General features: G+C 60.1%; 1 protein-coding gene across 1 annotated transcript; it reads left to right on the top strand.

Annotated features, from left to right (window-relative positions):
* Nucleotides 1-1,395: 1,395 nt before the first annotated feature.
* PRELP (proline and arginine rich end leucine rich repeat protein) lies at nt 1,396-12,969 on the top strand. The gene is made up of 3 exons (XM_063418589.1): nt 1,396-1,510; nt 7,409-8,361; nt 10,606-12,969. Exons 2-3 carry the CDS (start codon nt 7,425-7,427, stop codon nt 10,782-10,784), a joined length of 1,116 nt encoding a protein of 371 aa, XP_063274659.1. The 5' UTR covers nt 1,396-1,510; nt 7,409-7,424; the 3' UTR covers nt 10,785-12,969.
* The last annotated feature ends 512 nt before the right edge of the window (nt 12,970-13,481 follow it).

Below are 13,481 nucleotides of genomic sequence, written 5' to 3'. Positions count from 1 at the left end.
AAAGGAAAACCCCGGGGTTGGGAATAAAAACATTGAAGGCAAAAAGGGCAGTCCAGAGAGCCGGAATTTTGGGAAATCTCCGGTTTTGGCTGCCAGCCGCTGCCAGCCCAGTGTGGAGGTGCAGGATCGGCCCCTCCTGGGTGGCTGCCAGCCCCTGGCACGGTCGGGGTTGGGATTTCGAGGAGCCAGAGCAGCTCAGGTTTCCCGGTCCTGCTGCAGATGGAGAGAGGGGGATGGTGGAGAGGGAGGGAGGGGAACCCCGGGCCCCAAATCCCAGGGATTCCGGGATTGGGATGGCTGTGGGAGGGGCTCCTAGGCACCCCTGGATCCCAAATCCCGGGGATTCCGGCATCAGGATGGCTGTGGAAGGGCTGGGGGGGCTCCTGTGCCCCCCTGGATCCCAAATCCCAGGGATTCCGGGATCAGGATGGCTGTGGGAGGGCGATTCTCGATGCTGGGGGCCTCCTGTGCCCCCCTGGATTCCAGATCCCAGGGATTCCGGAATCAGGATAGATGTGGGGCAGTGATTCCCAGGGCTGGAGGGCTGCTGTGCCCCCTGGATCCCAAATCCCAGGGATTCCAGGATCTAGAGGGCTGTGGGAGGGCGATTCCCAGGGCTGGGGGGCTCCTGTGCCCTCCCTTGGGACCCCTCCGAGCTCTGAACACGCAGCAGGTCCCGGGTTCCTCTGAGCCCCTCAGTGACAAAAACAGAGCAGAAATGTCCCCCCTGAGCCTTCCTGGCCGTGTCCCCTCGGAAAATCCTGTGTCCCCTGGGCGGGGACCCTCAGCTCGTGCCACCCCTGTGCCACCCCCTCCCTGTGTCCCTGAAGTGCCACCAGGGTTTCAATCAAAGCTCATCCGCAGCTGGCACCAAACCAATCCCGCGGCCCTTCCATCGCCGGGGTCCGTCCGTGGGGCCGGGAATTCGGGGTGGGGGACAGCCGGGGGTCCCTGTGGGTGGCACAGGGGACACCCCCACCCTCTGGAAAACTCCAGCGCGCTCCTGGGAAAGCGGAGCCGGCGGCGAGGGCAGGGCTTGTTCCGTGATTAATTAGCTTTGTTTTGAAACAAGGAGCTGCCTCCGCGGCAGCGGCAGCAGCACAGGAGGAGGAGGAGGAGGAAGAGGAGGAGGAGGAGGAGGAATTGTTGCCGAGCGCCAGAGCCGCGTGTGCGCCGAGCCCCGCCGCGCTCGGCTGCCAGAGAAAGACGTGATTGTTGTCACCGTGCCTCGCTCCCAGCCCTCCCAGTGTTCCCAGCCCTCCCCTCCCAGTGCTCCCAGCCCTCCCAGCCCTCCGCCCCCCGCGCTCCCACCGCTCCCAGCCACAAAACCCCCGCGCCCCGGCCCGGCTCGCTCGTGGAGGAGCGGACAGGAGGAGGAGGAGGAGGAGGAGGAGGAGGAGGAGGAGGTGGTGGAGGAGGAGGAGGAGGAGGAGGAGGAGGGAGAGAAAAGCCAGAGAGAAACTTGTCTTGGGGATTAATAGGAGGCAGGAGCAGGGAGAGGTGCGCACAGGTAAGCTCTGGGCAGGTGTTTCCTCCCCCTCCAGGCTCTTCTCACCTTGCCTGAGCCTCCCACCCAGGACGATGCTCCTGCCCTCTGCAGCCTCCCTTCCATCCCCAAAAACAATCTGCTCTTCCTCTTCTCCCCCTCTCTCCTCTTGGTTCCTCTGTCCCGCAGCGCTCTGGAGTCTTTGTTCTTTCCCTCTGCTCCGGTTCCAGGAGCTTCTCTCGCCGTGGGGCGGAGGAGGGGGGGTTTGGGGGCTGTGGGGTCACAGGGGAGCCCCGGGGGTGTGACAGCGCTGTGGCCACCGCCAGGCACCTTCTGGGGACAGTGAGGTGCCCTTTGTGTGTCCCCCACACCCCCAACCTCGGCACCTTTGGCTCTGGGGGACAGCGGGGGCTGCAGAGCCCAAATTGGGGGCGCCGAGGGCCGGAACTGGGGGAGCCGAGGGGGCTGCAGAGCCCCGGCCATGCCCGGGACAATTCCCCGCCTTGGGAAGCAGGAGGGAAAACAAGCGAGGAAAGGGAGAGGCTGAGAGGAGGAGGAATCCCCTCTCCGGAGCCAGGAATGCCACCAGGAGCCTCGGGGGACATCGGGGCACCTTGTCCTGCCTGGGGCGGGGCCTGGGGGGGCTCTGGGGGGCTGCTCCCATCATCCCGGACTGGGATCCGGGAATTTGGGAAGGGACCGGAGCGGGGTGGGAGCGAGCAGCCCGACAGCTCCAGGGCTGCTTTTCTGCCCCAAATGTCGGTGGTAAATCCCTGCTTTTCCCGCCTGGATGGCACTGAGCATTCCCAGGACATGCAATCCCACTTTTCCTGCCCGGAGCCAGCCCAGCTCCAGGTGGGCGGGGAGGCGCAGCCCCCTCCCCGCGGGGCTCCCGTTCGGAGCCGGCTCTTTGTCCCCGCTCCTCCAGCCCGGAACGATGTTCGCCGAAATCCCGGGAAAAAATGGGGTTTGCTGCTGGGAAGAGGCTGATCCCAAACCTGCCCTTCCCCGCCGGCTGGAGAGGTTCAGGAAAGAGCAGCTCCAAAGTGAAACATGGGAATTCTCATCCCTGGTGAGGGCTTGGAAACTTCCCTGGGATCCTGCGATCCTGCGATCCTGCGGTCCTGAAATCCTGGGATCCTGTGACTGGGATCATGGAAGGCTGGGATCCTGGGATCCTCCAGTTCTGGGATCCTGGAATCCTGGGATTCTGGGATTCTGGGATCCTGTGATCCTGGGATTCTGGGGTCCTGCAACTGGGATCGTGGAATGCTGGGATCCTGCGATCCTGGGATCCTGAAATCCTGCGATCCTGTGACTGGGATCATGGAATCCTGGAGTCCTCCAGTTCTGGGATCCTAGAATCCCAGGATCCTGGAATCCCGGAATCCTGGAATCCTGGGATTCAGGGATTCCGGGATCCTGGGATCCCGGGATCCCGGCCCTGTTTCTTGTGGCCCCCAGGGCACCCCGAGCTGCCCCCCGGGAAGCGCAGCGCCCTTTCCCGGGACTGAGTGCGGGAATCGCGTCCCTGCTCCCCGGGGAATGAGGGATCGGCGCTTCCAGCCCGGGATGAGATCAAAGCGCAGCCGTGGGAGGTTTTCCCTGCCCTTGGAAGAGGCTGGGGAGGAGGGAAGGAGGCGTCGGAGCCGTTTCCCAGCCCCAGGGAGAAGCGCAGCGGGGCGAGGCCGCTGCTTGGGGGGGCGAGCGGGGCGCGTGTGGGGTCGGGGCCGGCGGCGCTTTGGCAGCGGCTCCTGCCAGGATCCGCTTTTGTCCCGGTCCAGCCATTCCCGCTGCGGGTGGCAGCGGGATCCGAGCCGGGAAAAGGCCGGGAAACGCAGGGAGGGAGGAATTGCTGACACCGAGAAAGCAGGGACGGGATGGGCCTTTGGGAAGGATCCCGGGAGCAAAGGATGGGATGAGGCTTTGGGAAGGATCCCGGGACGGTGGGAACCCGGGAACAGAGGACGGGATGAGCCCTTGGGAAGGATCCCAGGAGCAGAGAACGGGATGGGCCCTTGGGAAGGATCCCGGGGGCTGCGGGGACGCTCCCAGCACGCAGGAGCCCCGCGCTGTTGTCGCCGTGTCCTGGCTGTGCCCTGGTGGGTGTCACCGGTCCCCGCACGGGCACAGCGCTATCCCAGAGGGACAGAGGGTCCTGGCTGGTGTCACCGGTCCCTGCATGGACACAGCGCCATCCCAGGGAGACAGAGGGTCCTGGCGGGTGTCACCCGTCCCCTCAAGGGCACAGCGCCATCCCAGCGGGAATGCGGCAGGACCGAGTCCCGGCTCCAGCGCGGCTCCGCTGGGAAAGGGCTGGGAAAGGCCGAGAACCGCGGGGTTGTTGCGTCAGGGCTGCGCTTCCCAAGGGACCCCGGCGACGCCTGGGTGACAGCCGGGCTGCCCTCGCCCTTTTCCACCATTCCCGGCTCTCCAGAGCCGCTGGATCTCGAGCTCTCTCTTGGGTCAGGCTTTCGCAGAGACACGAGCGGCGTCGGAGGCGAGGGAAGCCAAGGAAGGAGCTTTGCCCGGTCCTTGTGGTTATTTTTATCCTGCTCTCCCTGCTCTGCCTCGCCATTCCCGTTCCCAGGCTGGGAGGGGGCTTTTCCCCCACCAGGGACGCCGGGAATTGCGGGAATGTGTGCGAGGAGCTGGAAAGGGGCCCCTGCTGCAGCCATCCAGGCTTTTCCTGCCTCTCCCAGAGTTAAAATTCCCTTTATCCCTCTGCGGGAGCGGGATTTTGGACACATACCCAGATCCAGCTGCTCCCCGCGCCCTCAGCGCTGCAGGAGGCAGCGGAGGGACAGCGCGGGGACTTCTGCCCGTGACAAATCCCCGGCCAAGGGCGACCTCTGCGCGGCTCCCCCTCGCCCCGGGGTGGCGGCTTCTCCCTGCCCTTGGCGCCCATCCCGGGGCTGGCAGCCAGCGCCGCTGGGAGCTGGGGGTTACTGGGATGCAGGGAAGAGAAACTATGTGCAAAGCAAACCCCAGCGGCGCTCCGGGCTGGAATTTCCAGCTGTTGAGCCGATTTTTTTTTTTTTGTTGGTTTTTTTTTGTTTCTTTTTTGTCCGTTGTAGCTGGGGGAGGAAGCAGCTGCCTCCTCCTGGGAAAAACCCCCGGGATCTGTTGGGTGGCTTGGCCTGGCAGCCGGGCCGGGCTCAGCGGCTCGGGAGGTGTCAGGACTGGTTTTACCCATGAATTGAGCCTTTTCTCCACGCCAGGCCGTCGGTTTCCTGAATTCCTCCGTTGCTCCATGACTTAACTTTGTTCCAGTGGCACGGATTCCTTGTGGGCAGCTGGAATCGGAGCTGCCCAGTCCGTGAAGCTCGGGAGGGGAGGCTGGCAGGGCAGGGCTGTGCTGGGGCTCCGGTTGGATCAGGGGGTGGAATTTGGGAATTCTCCTGCCATTAAATCCCACTGGATGGAGAACAGACTCCCAGCTTTTCCGGATCCAGGGAGAGCTGGCTTGGAATCTTCCGGCGGGTCGGAGGCGATTGTGACGCTCGCGGTGGCCTTGGGCTGCATCGCCGGTTTTTTGGGAATGTCACAGCTTTCCTGCAGTTTGCTTGGAAGCGGGTCCTGCTTTCCCCAGGCAGGCTGGGGACAGGCACCAGGGAGGGGTGGTGGCAGTGCCACGGGGCTGGGACTGTCCCTGCAGGGATGTGGGGTGGATGAAAGGGGCCGCCTCCGCCTCCCACCACTGCCCGTCTGTGCTGACAAAATTCCACGGGATGTTGGCGCTCTCCAGGGGGATTCCTGGCTCTGGTGGCTGTTCCTGCTCTGTGCCGAGTCCCCAAAACATCTGGGGGTGTCAAATCCTCGAGTGGAGGGCACGGGGCAGGCTCAGCGCCCTGTCCTGTCCCCCACCCTGCTGGGACATTGCTGGGTGGCCTGGGTGGATCCAACACCTGGATCACAGCTGGAATGTCGTGTCCTGGATAGAAGATCACCTCCCAGCTGGAATTTCTCTTCCCAGCTGGAATTTCTCATCCCAGCTGCTTCCTCCCCTTTGCACCCAGCCCAGCTCAGACCTCAGCCCCCGGCCGCTCCCCCGGGCGTTTGTGGGGGTTAAAATCCTGGTTCTGGAGCAGAGGAAGAACCCCATGGAAGGCTCTCGGAGCCCAAGGAAAGCTCTGGGACAGCACGGAGCGAGCTCCACATGCTGCGGGCAGGGAAGGAGCAGGATCCTGATGGAATGGAGAAGGCACAGCACGAACAGCAGCTCCCTGTCACGGATTTTCCCGTTTTCCAGACCCTGAATCCGGAATGCGGGGACAGGATCACATCCACCCCCAGGCAGGACCCGCCGCAGCCGCGCTGGGCTCAGGATCCGGCGGCTTTGGGCTCCTCTGGCTCCCGCCCTGCTCCTCCCTTCCCCCTGCGAGATGCCAGAGCCGTGATGGAAAGCAGCCGGCTCGGGAGGCGTGCGGGGTTAACCAGAGCCAGATGGGAGCCGGGAGGAACCGGCTGGGCCTGCAGGGGGGGCCGAAAACGGCATCTTTTCCTGGAGAAAGTCAATTCCTTGGAGCCCCCGGAGAGCGTGGGATCGCGTCCAAGGGAGCCGGGGCTGGCAGAGGGTGGCTTGTGCAGGGTGGGATGCAGATCCTGCTGGGAAGTTGGTGTGGCCCCGTGCCGGTGGTTCCAGGGTTGGGTGGGGGCTTTTCCCCCTGCAGAGATGATGGGAATTGGGGGTTCCAGGCGTGAGAAGAGCTGGAAATGGGCTGGAAAGGGGGCGTGGGCAGAGAATCCCACTCTGCTATGCTGGATGGGAGAGCTGGAAGTGCCGGATTTCCCTCCAAAATCGGCACCAGCAGCTCCAGCAGCTCCAAAGGCTTCTCCCATCTCAGCATCTCCCATCTCTCTTTTCCTTCCATTTCCCTTCTTCCTCAGGTTTTCCTCATTTTCCTCCCTCTCCTCTGTCTCCGTGCTCCTTCCCACCCTCCCTCTGCCTTGCCCTGCATCCAGCTCAGCCCTGCTCCCGTCGGGGGGATGAATCCCGCTGGGAAAAGCCTGGCGAGCCCCCAAGGAATTCCTGATTCCAGGAATCCCAGCCCAGCCCCAGCCTGCTCCGGCTGGGGAATGCGGGAGCATCCAGACCCCACCTGCACGGGGAGTTCTGGGGAGCTCCTCTCCATGGATAACGGTGAGCCAGAGGGATCCCACGGATAGCGGTGAGGCAGGGAGAGGAATCCCATGGATAATGGAGAGTGAGAGAGGAATTCCATGGATAACAATGAATGAGAGAGGAATTCCATGGATAATAGAGAATGAGAGAGGAATTCTATGGATAATGGAGAGTGGGAGAGGAATTCCATGGATAATGGAGAATGAGAGAGGAATTCCATGGATAATGATGAATGAGAAAGGAATTCCATGGATGATGGTGAGGCAGGGAGAGGAATTCCATGGATAATGGAGAATGAGAAAGGGATCCCATGGATAACGCTGAGCAAGGGAGAAGAATCCCATGGATAACGGTGATCCAGGGAGAGGAATTCCATGGATAATGTTGAAAGAGAGAGGAATTCCATGGATAATGATGAGCCAGAGGGGTCCCACGAATCACAGTGGGGCAGGGAGAAGAATCCCATGGATAGCGGTGAGCCAGGGAGAGGAATTCCACGGATAACGGTGAACGAGAGAGGAATTCCATGGATAATATTGAAAGAGAGAGGAATTCCATGGATAATGATGAGCCAGAGGGATCCCACGAATCACTATCCATGGGAGAAGAGTCCCATGGATAGCGGTGAGCCAGGGAGGGGAATTCCATGGATAACAGTGATCCATGGACAGGGACCTCAGTGACTCCTGCTCTGGAGAGGGGCTGCACCCGAAGATGACTCCCAACAGGGGACACGGGATAAATCCCTGCTGGGGAGGTGACAATCCCTCAACCAGCCCTTCCCTGTATCCCTGCAGGAACAACACCCGGACCATGAGGGCCGCCCTCGCCTTCCTCCTGCCGCTGGCGCTGGCGCTGGCACCGGCGGCGAGCGCGCAGCGCCGCAAACCCCCCCGCAGGCCCACCCGGCCGCCCGCGCCCTTCGAGGAGCCGGCGGAGCCCACGGAGCTGCCCCCTCCCCTCCCTCCAGGCCCCCCGTCCGTGTTCCCCGACTGCCCCCGGGAGTGCTACTGCCCGCCGGACTTCCCGTCGGCGCTGTACTGCGACAGCCGCAACCTGCGCACGGTGCCGGTGATCCCGCCGCGCATCCACTACCTGTACCTGCAGAACAACTTCATTGCTGACCTGCCCGAGGAGTCCTTCCGCAACGCCACCGGCCTCAAGTGGGTCAACCTGGACAACAACCGCATCCGCAAGGTGGACAGGAAGGTGCTGGAGAAGCTGGAGAACCTCGTGTTCCTCTACATGGAGAGGAACCAGCTGAAGGAGGTGCCCGCCTTCCTGCCGCCCAACCTGGAGCAGCTGCGGCTCAGCAGGAACCAGATCTCCAAGATTCCCGCCGGTGTCTTCAATAAGCTGGAGAACCTGGTGCTGCTGGACCTGCACCACAACAAGCTGAGCGACGGCGTCTTCAACAAGAACACCTTCAAGGGGCTCAAGAACCTCATGCAGCTCAACCTGGCCCACAACATCCTGAGGAAGATGCCGCCCGGCGTGCCCAACGCCATCCACCAGCTCTTCCTGGACAGGAACAACATCGAGGACATCCCCAGCGATTATTTCAAGGAGTTTCCCAACCTGGCCTTCATCCGGCTCAACTACAACCAGATCTCGGATAAGGGGCTGCCCAAAAACTCCTTCAACCTCACCAACCTGCTGGTGCTGCACCTGGCCCACAACAAGCTCACCAACGTGCCCTTCATCAGCTCCAAGCTGGAGCACCTCTACCTGAACAACAACTCCATCGAGAGTGAGTCCTGCGGGTGGGCTGGGGGGAGGTGGGGAGGATTTTTGGGGGATAAAACCTCGGAGAGGGCGTTTCTCACCTGGTGGGATGTGAGCCCTTCCTGGGGGGAAGCGGTGGTGGGATGAGGTGGGAAGGTGGAGGGAGGGGGTGGAAGGGGAGGAGCAGAGGGAAACCCCCGCTGGTGCTGCAGGATTTTTCCTGGTTGTTTTTGGGGCCAGCTGCCCTTGGAAGGGCTCTTTCCCTGGTAAAAATCGGGATATTTGATGAGGAGAGCCTGGGCGCGTATTTTAGGAACAGATGCCAAACACACATCTTGGGATGGTGAGGAAAATCCTAGCTCTGCTCCCGAGCGGAGCCGTGCAGGGAAGAAACGGGAGAACAGGGCAGAGCAGCCGGGGCTGTCTGACACCATTCCAGGGAAATCCAGCTGCAATTCCATGGGAACAGAGCCTGGGATGTGCGGAAACAGAGCGAGCACAGAGGAGGAGACAGAATCCCACTGCATTCCCATTCAGCTTCCCAGCGCCTGAAGGGGCTCCAGGAGAGCTGGAGATGGATTTGGGATGAGGGATAGAGGGACAGGACACAGGGAATGGCTTCCCACTGCCAGGGATAGATGGGATACTGGGAAGGAATTCTTCCCTGGGAGAGAGGTGAGGGCTGGGATGGAATTCCCAGAGCAGCTGTGCCTGCCCCATCCTGGCAGTGCCCAAGGCCAGGCTGGACAGGGCTTGGAGCACCCTGGGACAGTGGGAGGTGTCCCTGGGTGATCTTTACAGTCCTTTGAACCCAAACCATTCCAGGATTCCAGGATTCCTGGTCTCCCCAGATGTTTCTGCTGTTGGAGCTCCAGGACCCTGCTGCGGTCACATCTGTCCCCAACGCTCGTTAATCTGCATTTTAATCAAACAACACCAAATCTGAGCTGGGGGCGACCTTGGGGCGCAGGTGGCTTCCCACATCCCCAGTATCCAGGTCCTGCTGACATTTTCCAAGGAGAGAAATCCTGACCCAGCTTTTCCTCGCCTGTTTCCCCCGGTTTTTTGGAGGTTCCCATCCCTGGAGCCAGGCACTGCCATCAGAATCCCGGGGTTTATTTTCCGTAACGCAGGGCAGGGACACGTGGAATTCCAGATGCAAGCAACGAGCTGGGATCTGCCGTTATCTCCGGCATGACAGGGCTGGAGCAGGATTCCTTGATGTTTTTTTGGGAAGCTCGGGGCCGGCTGGGCGGGTTCCGGGAGCGGGATGATCCCTTTTCTCTCCGGAATGCCACCGCATCCTCCGGAGGAACGCGACCTACTTCTCTCCTGATCAAAAGCCAGCTTTTCCCTCTCGCTGGGGCTTTGGGAACAGCCTGGGATTGCCCCTTTTGGTGGCAGAACAACCCCAATTTGGGGTTCAATAACAGGGAGGGGTCAAAAATCCCTGTCCACATTCCCTTCCCTCTAACCTCCATCCCATTGTTCCTCCTGTCCACATTCCCTTTTTCCCCTCCTGTCCACATTCCCTTTCCCCTCACCTCCATCCTTTTTCCCCTCCTGCTCCCCCATTCCCTTTTCCCTAATCTCCATCCCTTTTCCCTGACCTCCATCCCTTTTCCCTGACCTCCATCCTTTTTCCTATCCTGCCCACATTTCCTTTTCCCTGAGCCCCACTGTTCCTCCTGCCCATATTCCCCTTTCCCTCACCTTCATCTCTCTGTTCCTCCTGTCCACATTCCCTTTTCCCTGACCTCCATCCCCTTTTCCCCTTCTGTCCATATTGCCTTTTCCCCTAATCTCCATCCCATTGTTCCTCCTGTCCACATTCCCTTTTCCCTGACCTCCATCCCCTTTCCTGTCCTGTCCACATTCCCCTTTCCCCTCCTGTCCACATTCCCCTTTCCCTAATCTCCATCCTATTGCTCCTCTTGCCCATATTCCCTTTTCCCTGACCTCCATCCCTTTTCTCTGACCTCCATCCCCTTTTCCTCTCCTGTCCACATCCCCTTTTCTCTGACCTCCATCCCCTTTCCCTGACCTCCATCCCTTTCCCTGACCTCCATCCCCTTTCCCTGACCTCCATCCCTTTCCCTGACCTCCATCCCCTTTCCCTGACCTCCATCCCCTTTCCCTGACCTCCATCCCCTTTCCCTGACCTCCATCCCCTTTCCCTGACCTCCATCCCCTTTCCCTGACCTCCATCCCTTTCCCCTCCTGCCCCCATCCCCTTTTCCCTCACCCACCCCTGTGTCCCTCCCCGCAGAAATCAACGGCACGCAGATCTGCCCCACCTCGCTGGTGTCCATCCAGGACCTGTCTCCCTCCGACCTGGACGGGGTCCCCCGGCTGCGCTACCTGCGGCTGGACGGGAACCTGCTGAAGCCGCCCATCCCTCTGGACCTCATGCTGTGTTTCCGCCTGCTGCAGTCCGTGGTGTTTTAGCCCTGCCCCGCCTCTCCCGGGCCCGGCTTTGCTCGGACATTTCACCCGCGGCAGTTCCACGCGTGGGACCCTCTCTCCTCCGTCTCTCCCCTCTCTCTCCGCGCCTCCCTCCCTCTCCCCGCTCCCCGTCCCTGCGGGGACGCTGGTGGCTCCTCGGGGACCGCTGTCGCCGTGTCCCAGCTGCCACCCGCCCCGGGTCACAGCTGCCACCCGCCCCGGGTCACAGCCCCCCGTCCCTGTCCCCCAGACCCATCCCGGAGCCGGCTCCGTCCCTCCCTTCGCACCCAGCCGAGTCCCGGGGGGTTGGATTCGCTCCGGATGGAGCTGCTGCGCTCGCGGCGTGGAATTCCCGGTGGAATTTGGATTTTGGAGCTGGGGATGGGCTGGGCTGGCCTTGAGGGCGGGTGGGATGGGTGGAAGTGGAGGGAGGATGGACAGTGTGGCCATCCCGGGGGATGGGGACACTTTCCTGTCGCCTGGGGGCTTCTGGAGAGCTTTGGCTCCGCGTTTCTCTGGAGGAGGAGGATCTAAATCCCTCCTGGAGCTGTGGATTTGCCGGGATGGAGCAGGGAGCGTGTCCTGCCTGTCCCACCCCCTGTGTGGGTCACACCTTCCCGCAGCCCCTGGGCAAGACCCGCCCCTTCCCCCTTCAAATCCCCCATCCCAAAATCCTGCACTTTTCCTTGTAAAATCTGGGATCAAGGGCCACATCCATTGGCTCACAGCCCCATCCCAAAATCCTGCACCATTCCCTGTAAAATCTGGCATCAAGGGCACATGTGTGGGGTCACAGCTCCATCCCAAAATCCTGCATCATTCCCTGTAAAATCTGGGATCAAGGGCACATCTGTGGGGTCACAGCCTCATCCCAAAATCCTGCCCCATTCCCTGTAAAATCTTCGGATACAGAGCCTCATCCATGGGGCCACACCCCAAAATCCTGAACCCTTCCCTCTGAGCTGGGGGGACACAGGGACACATCCACGGGGTCACAGCCCCATCCCAAATTCCTGCACCATTCCCTGTAAAATCTGGGATCAAGGACACATCCACGGGGTCACAGCCCCATCCCAAAATCCCGCACCTTTCCTTGTAAAATCTGGGATCAAGGATGCATCTGTAGGGCCACAGTCCCATCCCAGCATCCTGCACCATTCCCTGTAAAATCTGGGATCAAGGACACATCTGTGGGGTCACAGCCCCATCCCAAAATCCTGCACCTTTCCTTGTAAAATCTGGGATCAAGGATGCATCTGTAGGGCCACAGTCCCATCCCAGCATCCTGCACCATTCCCTGTAAAATCTGGGATCAAGGACACATCTGTGGGGTCACAGCCCCATCCCAAAATCCTGCCTCTTTCCCTGTAAAATCTGAGGATTCAGGATCACATCTGTGGGTTCACAGCCCCATCCCAAAATCCGGCACCTTTCCCTCTGAGATCTGAGGATTCAGGCCCAAATCCATGGCTCAGTTTCTCTCTGAAGCCAATCACACATGACTGGTTTTGCCTTTTTTTTTTTTTTTTTTTTTCCTATTAGAAATAAAAGAAAGGGAAAAGAAAAGGGGAGAATTATCCTTTGGAAGAGCTATTTTTATCCCTTCTCTCCCCTGTCCTCACATGTATCGCTTCCCCCTTCCCTAGCTGTACCTGCATTTATAGGGTGTCCGGGTTTAGGGGGGATTATTCTCTTCTTTTCTTCCCGAGTCTCAGGATTTGGATTTAAAGGCCGAGCATTAGAGAGGGAAAAAAAAAAAGAAAAAAAAAATCAAAATCCAACTGCAACGAGCATTAAATAAACCAAAGAAATCTCCTTTGTGTCCAGCCAGCAGAGCTGATGGGCACCGTGTCCTTCTCCCTGTGGAGGGCACAGGGATGCTCCCCTTTTTTTCCAGTCATTAAAACCTCGTGCTAATTAAGGCGGGTTTTTTTTATTCCCTGACTATAAAATCTCCTTTCCAGCTCTCCCTGCTGGGTGGGACAGATTTCAGCCCTAAACCCGGACAGAGCCCCCTCCCTGGATTTATATATATTTATATCTGATGTGTATATAGACTGGTAGAATGTACAGATATTCCTAGAGCCACGTGTACCTCCAGACCCGGCCACTTTTATGGGATTTTCACTCCCACTCCCTGCAGCAGTGGAAATAAAATCATTCACAAGGGACCTGAGAGCCTCTCCCTCATCCATCCTTGCCTTCCTTCATTCCTTGCCTGGGGATGACTCTCCCAATATTTTTGGGGGTTGGGATTTTGGCTGGAGTCACGTGGAATTTGGGAAGGAATTCTCGGCTGGGAGGGGCTGGGATGGAATTCCCAGAGAATCCGTGGCTGCTCCACCCCTGGAAGTGTCCAGGGCTGGGTTGGAGCACCCTGGGGTGGTGGAAGGTGTCACTGCCCATGGAATGGGATGGGATTTAAATTCCCTTAAATCCAGGGACCTTCACCTGGTTTAATGGACCAGGACCCTTAAATCCCCCGGGTTTGAGGGGTTGGGCTCACAGCCCCGGTGTCACACCTGCGGGCCAGGCTCCTGCCCCACGTGCCTTCCCTAATGAGCATCCTGCTAATTAGGAGAGCCTCACCTTGGCTGCAGCTCCCAGGGCTGTGAGCGCCGCTGTCACAGCAGCAGGAGGTGACACCGGACATCGGGGTGGGTGACAACCGTGAGCTGTCCCTATGGCACTGGGGGAAGC

The sequence above is a fragment of the Prinia subflava genome, chromosome 23 (assembly GCF_021018805.1).
Source record: "Prinia subflava isolate CZ2003 ecotype Zambia chromosome 23, Cam_Psub_1.2, whole genome shotgun sequence".
NCBI classification, from domain to species: domain Eukaryota; kingdom Metazoa; phylum Chordata; class Aves; order Passeriformes; family Cisticolidae; genus Prinia; species Prinia subflava.
Note: the sequence above shows the minus strand (reverse complement) of the source record. Positions and strands in the feature narration are given on the sequence as shown.